The sequence below is a fragment of the Protobothrops mucrosquamatus genome, unplaced genomic scaffold, assembly GCF_001527695.2.
Source record: "Protobothrops mucrosquamatus isolate PMUCROS unplaced genomic scaffold, P.Mucros_1.0 scaffold_138, whole genome shotgun sequence".
Classification (NCBI taxonomy): domain Eukaryota; kingdom Metazoa; phylum Chordata; class Lepidosauria; order Squamata; family Viperidae; genus Protobothrops; species Protobothrops mucrosquamatus.
In genome coordinates, this window is record NW_015386214.1 from 331,423 (window position 1) to 346,808 (window position 15,386).

A 15,386-nucleotide genomic window follows, 5' to 3' on the forward strand; every position below is an offset into this window, starting at 1 on the left:
AGAAAATTCATTATAAGACTGAAACAGTAACATCTGAATGAAACAGAAAAACAAAATGTCAGTTCTATTAACTTCTCATACTTGCAATTTCTCTTTCACTATTTTTCTTTTCACTATTTTTTTTTAAAGAAATAATCTAAATTAAAGTTTGAAATAGAGTGTTTGCTTTTGCTTTTAGCAGCATTAATGTGAAATCTGCTTCTGGAATTAATGGCTCTCAAATGATGGACCCAGAATAGGGGGGGTTTGAGATTTTTTTTATCCCACCTTTATTATTTTTATAAATAACTCAAGGTGGCAAACATACTCCTTCTTCCTCCTATTTTTCCCACAACCACCACCACCCTGTGAAGTGAATTTGGCTGAGAGAGAGTGATTGGCCAAAGTGACCAAAATGGCTTTAATGCCTAAAGTAATGCTAGAATTCCTAGTCTCCTGGTTTCCAGCCCAGTGTCTTAAGTCTAAGAGCTTGGGACAGACAATCCCCAGGATCCCTTCCGGAGCAACAGGACCATCAAAATGAGTGTCAGGAACTGAAGCAAGGCGTTTTAGAAATCAGACAGCTTAATGTATTTTTATTAATATAAATAGCAGAGCTATGTTGCTTGGCTGTGTCAGAATGGCAGAACATTTACTAAATCATAATACTATGATTAATTGGTATTCTTTTTCTTTGTTTTATTTCATATTGATTTTGTAAGTTGCCCTGAAAGCTCTGATGAAGGCTGGTATATACAGTATATGTTCTCCCCAAAAGAAAGAAACAAATAGCAATTATTAGGATATCAGATGAAACATATTAGTCTTTAGTATCAACAGAGTCATTAATATTCTGTTATACAACATTGTTTGCAAGCCTTCTGCAAAAATTTCCCATTGTTGTTTAATATCTATATGATATTGATTTGGGATGTGTTATCAACACAATTCCTTCTGAATTAGAGTAGACTGTGCAGCTGTTGAACAGGAACAGGATAGGTTGGAAGAAGGCCAGTAAACTGAGGGACTGATAAACAAAAGCATTGGGTAGTGTCATAGTGAATAGATGGCTGCGGTTTCTGGAATTGAGAAGGTGACCTGTTCTGGATAAGACTATTAACCCCAAATAATAGATATACAAACCGAGGGGTCTATTTGATTCAGTGCAGTCACTAAAGGCGTAAGTTGCTTCAGTGGTAAGAAATATGTTCATCCTTGATTGGCGGGAGCAGTCTGGCTTCACTAATCTATTCCATAATAATCTTACAATGATATTCCTTAATGCATTCTGCCTGGGGCTGTCCTTGAAGTCAATCCAGAACCTGCACTGGTTGCTTGTAAGCTACCAGATATCATTAAATAAATTATTACTTATTATAAAGCTCTGCATCGTGAAGAATTCAGATACACAAAACTAGCAGTTTCTCCAGTACTGGTTAAATATTGTTTATGATCTACTATCAGGACTTCCTTGAGATCCCACCAACAGTAACAGCCTGTGGTATGGAGAAAAAGAAAAGAATTCTTGATAGTAACATCTTAGCTGCAGAATCCTTTTTCCTGGTAAACTAGCACTTTATAGTTTTTCCCTGTAATTTAATTGTTTTTAAAATGAACTGAAATGTTTTTAGTGAGCATTTGTAGTGTTGTATTTCCTTTCTAGTTTTTAGTTTACTCATATTTTTATGAGCAATGTTTTTAGTTCTGTATTTTTATAGTATTTGGTACTAATGCAGGCACTTACAAAAAGTATGGTATTTAGTTTACAGTTTAACATTAGAGAGTGACAAATAATCATACAATAGTTAAAAAACTGAAAACTCAAGGCAGTTATTACTATTTTAAGGAAAGTAGACCAAATAAGGAAATAGTTTCATTTTTTGTGGGAATAATTTTTTGCAACTAAAAAGTTGATGTATATTACTTTCTGAAATAACAATGCTCATGCTCATGCATTAGCAATTTGTGCCCTCATTATCAGCAAGCCTTCCCTAAAAGGGGATTTTCCAAATATGTTGGAGTATTTGATATTCTGGAAATAGTTCAAAATATCTTGAAGGCATCAAGTTGGGAAAAGCTGTTATAAGTAATGATAAAGCTTAAAAGGTATTTCGCTTCTTCCAAAGGACACTCAGTTTTCCATAGCTAGTAAATAACCCGAATTCCCACAGGGATTAGCATCTTGCAGAAGTTACAAAGATGTCATGTTCCTCATCCTGCAAATCATATTAATTATATAATTTATATATTTTGTGCCATGATGCAAATGATGTGCAGTATGTAATTCATGTCATTTTAAGATGATATGATGTACATGCCATCATGCCCTCTCCCTCTTTCCCCATATGGACCCCAATAGGATTAATTTGGAAAAAAATTCTGCTCTCTCTCTCTTTTAAACACAATGTTCGGGAGTCTTCTAAACCTGCTGATAAATTCTCTTGTGTTTTTTCCTTTTTGAATTCCAATACTGATGACCTGCAACTGAATTTGCTTTTTGAGAGTGTGATTGATGGCATCTGACAATGATGGTATCAAAGTCATTGCGAAATTATTCTTGTCCATCTCGGTTTTCAACTGTACATTGTATATTTGTAGTATGTTATTATGAAGTCACAAGGCCATGCTGCAAAACTACTATGTAGAAAGCTGTTAATGCATTTTCTGTACTTAAGTTTTTCATGGCACTGAAACTCCCAGATTGACAAGATTGTTGTGTATGTTAAACAAATTTAGAATAGATTATTTATTATCTTATAATAATAACTATGCATACCTATGTCCAGTGTTCGCAGAAATGTTTGAAATGTTAATTCTGCCACCTTCAGGCTAGTGTTGAGAGGGCAACTACTTTTATTTAACTTTGCTTTATATCTGCCTCCCTTGGTCCTTAAAAAAATAGTGTTCTCTTAATTGGTTTCTCACAGGACCAGTTGATTTTGACTTAATAGATTTATATAATGATACCAAATGCATTGAATCAGCAAATGACCTCCATCCCATATTTCCATTTCTATTATTCATTCAGCAAAACAACTTTTTAGTCTGATTTCTAATTTGTGGCAAGAGTCCAAAAAGCAAAGTATGTGACAGCAAGGGACACTGTAATGGAATAATAAAGGAACACAGAACCTTATATCTCAAAGACAAGTTAAAGAAATCTATCCTGTGACATAATATATACCAAAGATGCATGTGCCAGAGATCACATTGCAAAGAGTAGTAGATGGAGCTGGGCCAAAAGAATAAAATTTAATTTATGTCATTAACAAGCTGCCTTGGCAGGTTAAGGTCTAACAATACATCTCTTAACACTCCTTACTTGAAGTAATTATTGAGGACCAGGGTGCTCCGGGGATGTCAACAGCAAACAACAAGCTTCAGGTAGAAGTTTACAGTAGGACCTAATCACCTTTGTATCTGCCTTATTTTATTTTTTACTTGCTTTAACACATGGGATAGTTAAAGCCCAGAGAAAGAGGCATGGACACAAAGTTGATTACATAGTAGAAAGAATGTTACTACTTTTTGAGTGAAAATTTCACAGAAAGAATTGTAAGTAATTTAATAAAGTAAAATAATGAAATAATGCACAGTATAGCAAGAAGCAAGCTTTGATATCCCATATCACTTTATAAATTCTAAATCTTAAGTTTCCTGCGCCAATATATGCAGAGTCTTACCAACATTAGGGTGCATCTGGTGAGGAAATGGGTTGAGGGTAGTGTTATATTCTTTCTGTGGTCATCTCTTCTTTTTTCTAGGTTGCTGATTTTCATGTGTGAACCCATGGCTTGTAGGTGCCTGAGTGTCAGACATGAACAACCAGATCCATAAGAGTAGAATTCAAAATAGCTACTTTTTTGTTCTATGCCTATAATACAGGAATCTCACCAGACTGCCAGCTTTCACCTGGGAAAGATCATATAAGGCTCAGGGCATTCATGGGGGGGGGGGTAGGGGTGGGAGTCAGATGTTGTCCTCTTGTGTTTACATAGTGAGTCTTGGCTAATTCCCCACTTTAGCCCTCCTCCCAACTGGGACAGTTGCCCTCCAACACTGAGAGTGTTTACTGCAAAAGCACTTCCCGTTGCATGTGTGTGCAAAGATAACTGTGAAAAGCCTCTTTGCTTTTTTTCACCTTTTGAACTCTTGAATTCAGCCAAGTTGATGCCTCCAGGATTTCTGCCTGAATTCCCATCCGAGTTTCATGCCTCAGTTACAGCTTTACAGTTGATCAGTTTGTTATCAGCAACCTGCATAGGAGTTATGACTAATCCGCAAAGACAATCTGCCTCCAGCCTTCCCTTTCTTGGAAAGCTATCATGTATAACTTGTTGGCTTTTCTATAACACTGCTTGCCCTCTAGATCACCATACCATCCGAAATTAGGTTAACCTTGATCCTAATGGCTTTTGACAAAGACTTGGCTATTTTACCAGATTTGGGGGCTGTGAAGTTAGTTGAGCCCAGGTGGGTTGGTTGCTGGTTTCCTGCTGTCCATAGTATATTGCTTTCTTTATCTTTAGTTTTTATTCTTATTTTACTAGCTGTACTTTTTTTAAAATGTTGTTAGCCATACAGAGTCATGCTTGTGAGATGGCCATACAAACTGATTGAAATAAATCAATAAATAAAAATAGCTAATGGGTTGTCTTTTGAACATGATCTACTGATAACCTGGACTTCATTATGGGCTGAGATGAGAATAAACATATAAACCAACAAACATTATATTCTTAAAAAAAATCTCTAAACATCTGGAGCTCTCTGGAGGCCACACATGAGGCTTTGGTGGTCACTTGGAGTTCTGAGTGTTCAGTTGTCCCCAACCAATTTAAGGTCTCATGAGACCCAAGCCATCAACTCTTTTTTGTTTTTGTTTTTTAAAGCCTGTTGTAGTTAAATTTCTCTGCATCACGGTAGACCAGGGATCTTCAAACTTGGCCCTTTTATGACTCGTGGACTTCAACTCCCAGAATTCCTCAGCCAGGCATGCTGGCTGAGGAATTCTGGGAGTTGAAGTCCACGAGTCATAAAAGGGCCAAGTTTGAAGACCCCCTGCAGTAGACGATGTGAAGGTGACACATTATAGTGGGTTTTTCCTTTGAAAATAAAGCTGTCCTCACCACCACTATTCCACTGATCGCTTCTTTCCACCAAGATCAGTTCTATATGGTTCTTCAGAGAGAAAGGGCACAAACAAAAAAGGGGCACTTCCACTTTGTCTAGTTAGCTAATAATGACCAAGAGACAAGGCCCTCCCACATTCTCTCTCAACCAGTTGCTGAGATAATACCAGCTTCATTTTTTTAGATTAAGCCTGTTCTGACCTGGCTTCAGGATCTTAGGATCAGCTATCATACTCACTTTGTTTCAGTTTCCAAACTTGTCTTGAGAATTTGCAAGGAAGCCTGTGTTTTGGCTGAAATGAAAGTTTATTTTCACTTCCCCTGACCATGCAAACATGACATGGTTCCAAAATAACTCTTCTCACTCTTAAACAACTACATCCCCTTCACAATAATCCTTTCCTTGCTAAAGAAAAAAGAAAAAGAAGAAGTGTGGTTCACTGTTAACAAAGGCAGAATGAAATTGATTAGTGGCAAGGAAGATCCAGTGCCTGGTGTGTGATTGACTAAAACAAGCCTAATAAGAAAACTGCAGCAAAGTAACTGGTAACTCCCCTAATCCCATCAACATTTCTCTGCTTGCTAGCAAGAGACAAAGGCTATTTCTAGTGCCCTTGCCCCCTCTAAAAATCAATGTTTCTTAATAATAAAACAACTCAGATTTACTCAGTTTTCCCTATATGGGCCCAAGATTGTGACAGCAAATCAGAGCCTTAAAAATATGCCTCCCCCCCCAATACACACAACATTTAATATCCTGATAAAATATATTCCTTTGTGTTTCTCAGTCATCCAGGTCATGTTGTCCCAAAAGTGCTTTTTCAAGAAGCAACTGGACTTTCTTGTTTTTCTTCCTCCTCAGAATTGTGCTCCATCTTTCATACCATGGCAACTACTTTCAATACTTTAATGCTTCCTTAATCCAGTATATATTGGGGTATCTCTTCACTATACCCTATCTGTATTTAATTATGGAGAACATTTTACTATCACAGATCGGACTTCTCTTGAATCAAGTTCTTTTTCACTTTGGTGCAATTACCAGTATTAAGCTATTCTTTCCTATCCCCCAAAAATGAGTTTTATTACCACTGCTCATTTTCATCACCACTTTTTCTGATATCAGAATTTGACAGTTTCAGACATTCATGCAACTCACTTACCAAAGAGTCATGTTATTTTATTGCACACATTGTGGGCCTGCCTCATCTTGATAAGTGCTTATCAGAGGAATGATGTGACCATATGCACACCTAGAAGACCCACATATGCACATGCGGGTCTTCCAAAGCAGTATTCACAGTAGATTTGGCTGAAGACATCAGCATTTTTTCAGATGAGAGCATGTGTGAATTCAGAAGAACATCACAAAACAACATTCAGAGGGAAACTCTGGTTCAGCACATGAATGGATAAGCATGTTCGTATATGCTTTGCTGCTTTTATTTAGAGGACTGATGCATCTACCATTACCAATTTGTTTCAAGCAAATAACTTTTCCTGAAAATGTAATTATGAGGCCCAAGGCATTTTTTTACAAAAAGGAATCAATCTTTGTAATGCCACGGTAATGAATTACTGGATGACAATATTCTATTTCCAACTGAAAGGGTTTTTTTCTTCTTTTTTAAGAAAAATCTTCCTATTTTGAGGAGAGATGTTGCAGGTAGCACATTAAGTTACATTGCTAAATATGAATCAGCCAAAATGAGAAGTATCTTTGAGTGCTCCCTGATAATTATAAGCAGGGTGGGTGGGTGGAGGGGAGATTCTGTACTAAATCATGAACAATATGCTTGTGTTATGTTGTAACATTTAATTTTAAAACAGTATTCAATATTTTGAAGTAGAATAAATTAGTCCTATGGCCTTAGTCTTTTGAAAAGGTCAATAGAATTTCCCAAATTATGTGAGAGTTAAATTAATGTTATGCAGAGCCATGTGAGAAGTTAATAATAGATCCAAATAGATGAAGAAGCTAGGCAGTTAAAGTCCAGAGTGGCCATTAAAAAATCAATGCCAACCTTCAAAACCAGAACATATTGATCATGTGATTAATACTTTGCTATAGATTATTTTCCAGTATTGTTACATACATGTTTAGTTGAAAGGATCCTTTCATATGTTCAGCAGCTTATCAGAAATATGCATGAGGACAAAAATAGAAACAAGGAAAAATATGAAATGTTTGATTCATTTTTCTGAAAGACTAGCATATAATAATAATAATAATAATAATAATAATAATAATAATAATAATAATAATAATAATAATAATAATAAAAGTTGGAAGGGACCTTGGAGGTCATTTAGTCCAACCCCCTGCTCAGGCAGGAAACCCTATACCATATCAGACAAATGGCTGTCCAGTCTCTTCTTAAAAACTTCCAGTGTTGGAGCATTCACTGCTTCTGGAGGCAGGTTGTTCCACTGGTTAATTGTTCTCACTGTCAGGAAGTTTCTCCTTAGTTCTAGGTTGCTTCTCTCCTTGATTAGTTTCCACCCGTTGCTTCTTGTCCTTCTTGTTTTTTATGTACATTAGTTATATATTTTATAATTCCTCTTTGCACAATGCAACCCAGGCAAGCCAAAAGGTTGCTTTAAAGAATTCCTGGTGTGACAAGGATATTGAAAATTTAGTTCACAAGATGAATATGGGTCAGTAGTGTAGCACCGTGCTTGTAAATGCTTATGAATACTTCTGAAGATGCTTATAAAGAAAGCTGAGGCAATGTTTAGCTTTGGAAAGAGAAGAGGAAGCTGATAGCAATTTTCAAGTATTTTAACAATTGTTACTGTACACATCTCAGATTGCAGATTAATATTAGAAAAAGCAGTATGAATAGCAGCAAAACCTGTTGTTCCAAAGTCTCATGAACTTTCCTTCCTCTACTCCCTTCATCCAGTGGGCTTTCCTTCATCCCAGTGTATTTTGTGTTTTTTTCAATGATTATTCAACAACCATTTGTCAAGAGTTCATTAATTTGGATCTGTGCACTGAAGAGGGTTTTAACAATCCCTTCCACCTCTAAAAACTTGCTGTGGAAAGTTTACATGGAAATAAGGTTATCCATAGGATGTCTTGTTCTTGTTAAATCAGTTGTGAAATTATCTGTCAGAAACATGGAGCTTTTTGAGTAACTCTAAAATTGGGAAATATCCTCATATTGATTTGCAGAAACTTCAAAGCTGTGTGGTACTTTATTAGTCAAAATCACCATTCTTAATTTGATTCATGGATCAGCACTGTCTCATGTTTATATGGTCTAAATCAGTATTTCTTAAACAGTGGCTCCAGCCAAGACCCTCTTATGGGTCCATAAAATCAAAATTATTTCCTAGCCTATGTTGAAAAACAGTACAGTATTAAAATCCTATCAGGCCATCATGGTAGCAGCAGCAAATGTGTCAATTGTAATTTTTTGTGTGGTAAATATTAAAAAATATAACCAATGCAAACAATAGGTCTCTATAGGTCCTCTATAATTTTTAAAGTGGGAAGGAGTCCTGGGAAAAATAGGTTTAATGCTGGTCTAGATATAGCCACCTTTTCATTTTTGTATTCATTTGGAAAATGGAGATTATAGAAACATATGTTCAATGGCCCAATTTGCTAACTTTGCCACCTGCTTGTAGTAAGTTTGAAATTGTCTACCACGTTTCATCTTTCATTTAACACATGACAATCATAAGATTTCTTTTTCTTCATTTTTATCTCACTTTCTTTGGCCTCATTTTCTCTTTCTGTCACTGAATCTGATTCTGATTGGATGTGATGGCACACTGCTATGTATGATATGAGAAATTTGTGTTATAAATAAAACAACCTTCCACAATCACAACTAATAGCAACAAGGGCAAATTACATAAAAGAGTGTGAAGACAAATAATTAAGGAAAGGTGGCAGACGGCATTAATGTCAGGCGGATGTTTTCAGTGGTGAATATTATTCATCGTGGGAATACATTCAGGCAGCTATTTCTAAATGGTTATAGTACAAGGGTATGAAGGACGAGGAAGCGGAGGAGGGGGAGAAGAAGCATTTTTGTAAACTGATTGGAAGGGAAGTCTGCATAGAAGAGTGAGAAGAATACTGTGTATTCATTGATAGACCTATATAACTTCCAGTCTCTAATGCCAGCCTGTCGGAAGAGGGGAGGCAACAAAGAGAATTTCTGAACTAACGGCAGCAATGGGTGAAGCAGTAATGCAACCACATCACACACATAGACAGAATAATGTTCTGGTTTTTTTTCCTGGAATCGTGGGAAGTTTTTTTTGTTTGCTTTTTAGGGTTGTGATATCTTTGTTTTCAGATTTGCACAAAATGATGGGAAATTATTCCTCTGGTTTCTGGCAATTAGAAGAGAGCTACATTGGGAGAAGTCACCATGTTCAATAGTAGCAGTTTCTGGTATCTTCAGTTTGAACAAAGGCCCAGGGAGCGATTGCCATGAAAGGCATCTCAGCCTGAAACCCTGGTTAAATGTTCTAGCTACAGGAAGCAAAATTTGGCAAATATTTTTATTTAGTCACTAGCTGTACCCAGCCACGTGTTGCTGTGGCTCAGTCTAGTAAAAGCGTGTGTTGCTTTTATGTCCAACAGATGGCGCTGTTTTTCAAAAAAGCATGTTTTACCTGTCACAGGTGTGACATCTATATAATATAGGTATATAAAAATGCGTGCGTATTCGAATGCAACGTTGTGTGAAAATTTCAAAGCAATCGGTGAAGAACTTTCGGAGATTTAAGATTTTGAACAAACGAACATTTACATTTTTATTTATATAGAAGATTTATTTTCAAATAACCCTGGATGGCTTATAAAATATATATGTGAATGTGTCCCCGCATGTCTGTATATATCTATATACTACTAAAACTCTTGTGCCTGTAACCTTTAACTGGGCAAAATGGTGAATCTACCGAGTGGTTCCTCCAATTAATTAACTTAGAAAATGTTGGGACCCATTTCTCCTGTGGAAATGAAACTTTGGAAAGTTTTTGCCATTTCAATGCTGCTGCATGGCTGCCATCCAGCAGTGCAGTCATGCAACACTTTCCCACAAGGTAATAGAAAAGTCTAGAAGCTTTCAGGAATTCTGGGAGTTGAAGTCCACAAGTCATAAAGGGGCCAAATTTGAAGACCCCTGGTATAAGGTAATGTTACAGATTTAATTAAGCTGCCATTGCTTAATTAAACATCAGAGTTCAAACCTTCCTGGAGATTTTCTATATCACCTCCACCACTTAGACTGCTTCCTAGCCAATTTCTCAAAGAAATATTTCTGATATAGATTAGGAATGTGCAAAATGCCATTTGGTGTGCAAAGTCACCATCTGGAAGTGTTTTAAAGCTCAAAACCAAGAGCTGTCAACTAAACACCCTCAAGGGATCACGTTTACTTAGATGTTACAGTATCTTCATGCTATTGAAATTACCTTTACTGAAATGGGTGCTATATAAATTTAATAAGTAAATAAGTAAGTAAGTAAATACGTAAGTACATTTAATAGAATAAAGCCTTGAAGAAAGCTTATCATTAGAATTCAAGTATTTTTGGAAGGAAATGGCAAAATAAAAAACTATTCATAGCCGTTTGCAATATGCTTACCATTGCAACACATATTTGATTCTAAGGGCGTATGTCATCTGACCACCCATAGAAAGTGATCAAGCCAGAATAATAGAAGTATAAAAAATGCCATCTATTTTTTTTTATTATTTTATTATGAGGAATTGAAACTGGGGTTGCCGCCTCTGCTTGGGAAAAGCAGCTGCGGGCAGATAGAAATGCTTCCCACCCAACTTCCCCAAAGCTTAGTAAAGCTCATGTTGTTTCACAAACCTGAGAGATGGGCTCATGCATGCATTCATTTACATGCACACTTGTGTTCTGGCTGGCTGGCTAAATGAGCCACACCCTGGTATTTCCAAGGACATTCTGATATCCAAAAGCAACTGCACTCCACCAAGATCCTTAGCTTACAGAAACAAATGCTAAGATGGTGTGTGTGTGTGAGAGAGAGAGAGGTATTGTACAAGAAAAGGAGATAAGGAACAGCTTACAGGTGAAGAAGCAGGAGATGATATCAAAAGACTGACAACTGTTACACGCAGGCCAGATGAATATCAGTCAACTGCCAGCACCACAAGCTACGTTAAGCAGCATTTCTTGGTGGGATTCCTGCCTGGAGCTTGGCAGCAACTAGAAGAGGAGCAATCATACTGAAAGCATTTTATCCCAAGTAGTATAAAAACTTTTGGAAAAAGGCAAAGATTGTATGTTACTTTACGGACCTTGAGGCTTTGAAACTGAGTATTAAAAGACGGCATATAAAGGACTGAGCCTTAAAGACATATTAACATGGCAACCTCACCTTGCAAAGCCTAGAACTGACCCAAAACAATAGCCTGTTGTTGGAGAAGGTATCTGCTGCAATAAAGCATTGTGTACAGCTTTGTTATGCTGTGTTGTGTCCAGTCCTTGGAAAGCATAGAACCCTCACATTTATGAAAAGATAATTATTTTTAACTATATTTTTAATATATCGTCTGAAAAGTCTCAAGCATGTCCTCCCTTTGATTGCTTTCTTGTTGACCCATTAGCAGTTAACAGCACCTATTGTGTATGTATGCATGTATGTATATACAGTATGTATTTGCAATCCCAGCATAGGAATATGTTCCAAATTGATAGATCTGCTTAGTGATTTGATGAGATCCTCCCTTTATTAGGCTATAACCATGAATGCTCTTTGGGAAGGATCCCAAGCAAAGGAGAGAGAGGAATGGATCTGAAGACCATCTCATAATTCTGCTCAGATGGAACCTTCCCTTCCCTTCCACCACTAACTGCCCTATGAGAAGAATACATAAATAGAAAGAGAAGAAGGAAGGCACAGATTATCCTAAAAACATCATTTGAACATATGGATCTCTGTAAAAAGAATAAAGAAGAAAGGTGAAATCCATCCCAAAACCTGCTTTAATGGGAATCTGCCTTCCCTTCGTCTCATCCCTGTGTTATGGTTGTTGTATTTTAGTTTTAAATAATAATTTCATTTTTTACAAATTTTATATTGACTGTAATCTGCTTCAGGAAAATTGTTATCCTAAAAGGCAAGATGGAAATCATTGTGAGAAGTAAACAAACTGTTCCAAAATATGTATAATTCTCCATGAAATGACTGAACAAAATCTCTACACTTTCTGAACAATGAAGAATAAATGTAGGGTTTGTAAAAAGTAATTATCACGGAAGATAATGTTTTGCTGTCTAAAAAGCCATTAAACACATTTTGACATCCTTTCCTTGCTTTTTATGAATGCTTCTGTTCTTCATGTTACCATCCCACTCTTGAAACGTGATCTTTAATTTCCAGAATTCCAAGAGAGTACAGCCATTGTTAGTCAATTGAAACTGGATTGAGTGTTGGGAGGCACTATTTAATCTGGTGTCCAATAAACTCATTCATACATTGGGAGATCCTCTTTCAAATGGAAGGATCCTGTATCTATCTACTGATGCTTTCAGAAAAGATCTCAAAATGGTCAGTTGGTGCATAAATTCCAACTGCTGATCATATGAGAGCAGAAAAAGATTCAGATACACTAAAAAGATTCCCACATCACTATAGTAACAAATGTATCAATCGAACTAGGATTCTGGTTATTTTTCTCCTTTTTAACTCATTAAATAATGAATTGATTTCTTCTGAGATAGGAATCCCTTTTTAAATAACTCACAAGCTTTTTGCCACATGGCATCATTTGGGATGATGCACAGCCTTTCTGTGAGAACAACAAAAGGCAGCCTGTCATTTGTTTTCCCCAAAATGATACTCTGTTGATTTTGATCTAGTAGCACAGCATTCCTCCTTCTTGGCTAGAATGGGCTAGCTGTAGTAGAAACTGTTTTTCCTTTCCAAATAGCAAGAATCAGGGTCACAAACACTATTTAGTGACTGTCTTTAGTATGCTGTAATATGTGTGGTGAAATAAAGAGCACTAAACTTGAAAGAATATGTGGAAGAATGTTGAACCTGAAACAGAACCAACATATTATATTCTATTGCTTTTTAATTCTTAACTGTATCCTACAAAGACCTCTCTTTTTGCCACTTTCACTACCTTCTTAGTTGTCGTCATTGCATCTGATGATACTGTATAATCATATTTTCCCCAGGTATATTATATATTAGTTTCAGTGCTTGGAAATGCAATAGGTCGTCCATATAATCAATAAGCAAAAGAAAAGCCCATAAATCATCTCCCATGGACACATTAATTGTGTTAAAAAGATAATGTCTTTCAGAAACTTAACCTGCTTTCTTTGTTATTATCAGGATCCAAGCCATGTGGTGAGTCCAGTTATTGATATAATCAATTTGGACACCTTTGCTTATGTGGCAGCTTCTTCAGATCTAAGAGGAGGTGAGTTTGTAATCAACCATAGACCTGTGATAGTTTAGACAAGCATATGAACAAAATGTATAAGAAATGTTGAGTGGTATGGAATTAATAAAGCCATTCTGCTAAGTATTGTTCGCAATGTGTTAACTCAGTCCACAGCTTGGATTGGCTAATATATTTTCCCCAATTCACATAAACAAAAAATAAAACCATGGTTATAGTTTATCAGATCATTCACATAATAGGAAATTATACCTACCAATTATAGACTAAAGTCTGGTGTTAATGCCAATGCCAAAATAATATTTTTAAACATTGTATTTGTTCTGAGGTTCGTAGCTATAGGTTCTTGGTTTAGTGAAATAAACAATGATTAATGAAAGATTTCCAGTATTTTTTTTTACTTCCAAAAAATGGAAGAGCAAACCAGCCTCATATACTAAGATATTAATTCTTTTAATTGACCAGTATATTTTAGTCAGGATTTTTTTTGGGGGGGGGGTTAATTTTTCTTAGCAAACCTTTAGTGTAAGATCATTGCTAATTTAAGATCATTTATAACAATTCTGATGTGATGTAAGATCATCACATCAGAATTGTTATAAATATTTCTTGTAGTAGACAACCACGATAATCTTCAACTAAGACAAAGCAGAAATATAAAATGGTCTTATTGTTTTTTTAAAGAAAATCTAAAATATTTCCTAACAAATTTTACAGAAAGTGAAGAAATATAAGATACAAAAACATCAAAAAGAAATTATATGAAATATTACTAAAACAATCAGAATACAGAAAAGAGGAATCTAAATATGCCATTTATTAATGAAAGGTTAATCAGATTTTTGATCACCTTAGGAGGAATAGATGGGTGGATGGATAGTGGATAGACAGACAGACAGGCAGGCAGACAGACAGACAGACATGAAAATTCTCTCACATTACAAAATATAAAATCTATACCACATAAAAACATATAGATCATTTTTATTAGTACATGAAATTGCCTTTTAAAAAGTGGGTAAATCACACACAACTTGAATCCAGTCTTCAATATCAGAATATTACTACTTTTTCAATTTCTCAAACTAAATTTGTTAGCAACATCCCAAGTCCACTACAGCTGTAACCAGGCATTCAGGAAGCAGAACTCATTTGGTGAGATCAATAAACAAATCAATAGTCAAATTGATTCCCACAACTTGGGAACCACAAAAAAAAAGACCACAAAAAAAGAACACCACTGGTTATCATGTACAATTGACCATTCAAGGCTTTATTAATGAGCTACAACACAAACTGGACAATGTATTTTTAAGACACTGATTGGCAAGCCTCTACTTGCATTCAAACCACCATCCAACTGAAAGTAGATTCTTACAATCAACCATAAACAACAGGAATATGATGCTAACTGGTGCTTTTTTTTGTAAAAAAAAAAAAAAGGTGCCGGAACTCACACACATCATACAACCCGCCTTGCCTACCCTACAAGGTTTCATCCAAAAAAGGTGCCAGAACTCCATTCTGGGCGTTCTATGACAAAAAAAGCCCTGATGCTAACATAGGAATCAGATCCCAGAGCAAATTTGGATGCCTCCATAGTTATATCATTGCTCCTAACAATTTTATCCCCCAAGAAACTATAGATGGTATTCCTCTAATATGATATATGCCATCATGTACCAGCAATGCTTTTCTGCACAGACATATTAACAGACACAAGTCTGACATAAGGACTCACAATATGAAAAAAGTCAACAGAGCATTTTAATTTAATTTAACTTAATTTAATTTATTCTATTCAATTTCAAACTGATTCTTGGAAGTGTAAATAAAACCTACAGGATAAAAAATAA

At 35.9% G+C, this 15,386-nt stretch overlaps 1 protein-coding gene across 1 annotated transcript in view; it reads left to right on the forward strand.

Annotated features, from left to right (window-relative positions):
• Window positions 1-15,386, forward strand: part of GALNT14 (polypeptide N-acetylgalactosaminyltransferase 14) — a 171,111-nt gene that overhangs the window by 119,937 nt on the left and 35,788 nt on the right. The window contains exon 7 of the mRNA XM_015818526.1: window positions 13,461-13,548. Within this exon, the coding sequence (XP_015674012.1) occupies window positions 13,461-13,548 (88 nt within the window). The remainder of the gene's footprint in view (window positions 1-13,460; window positions 13,549-15,386) is intronic.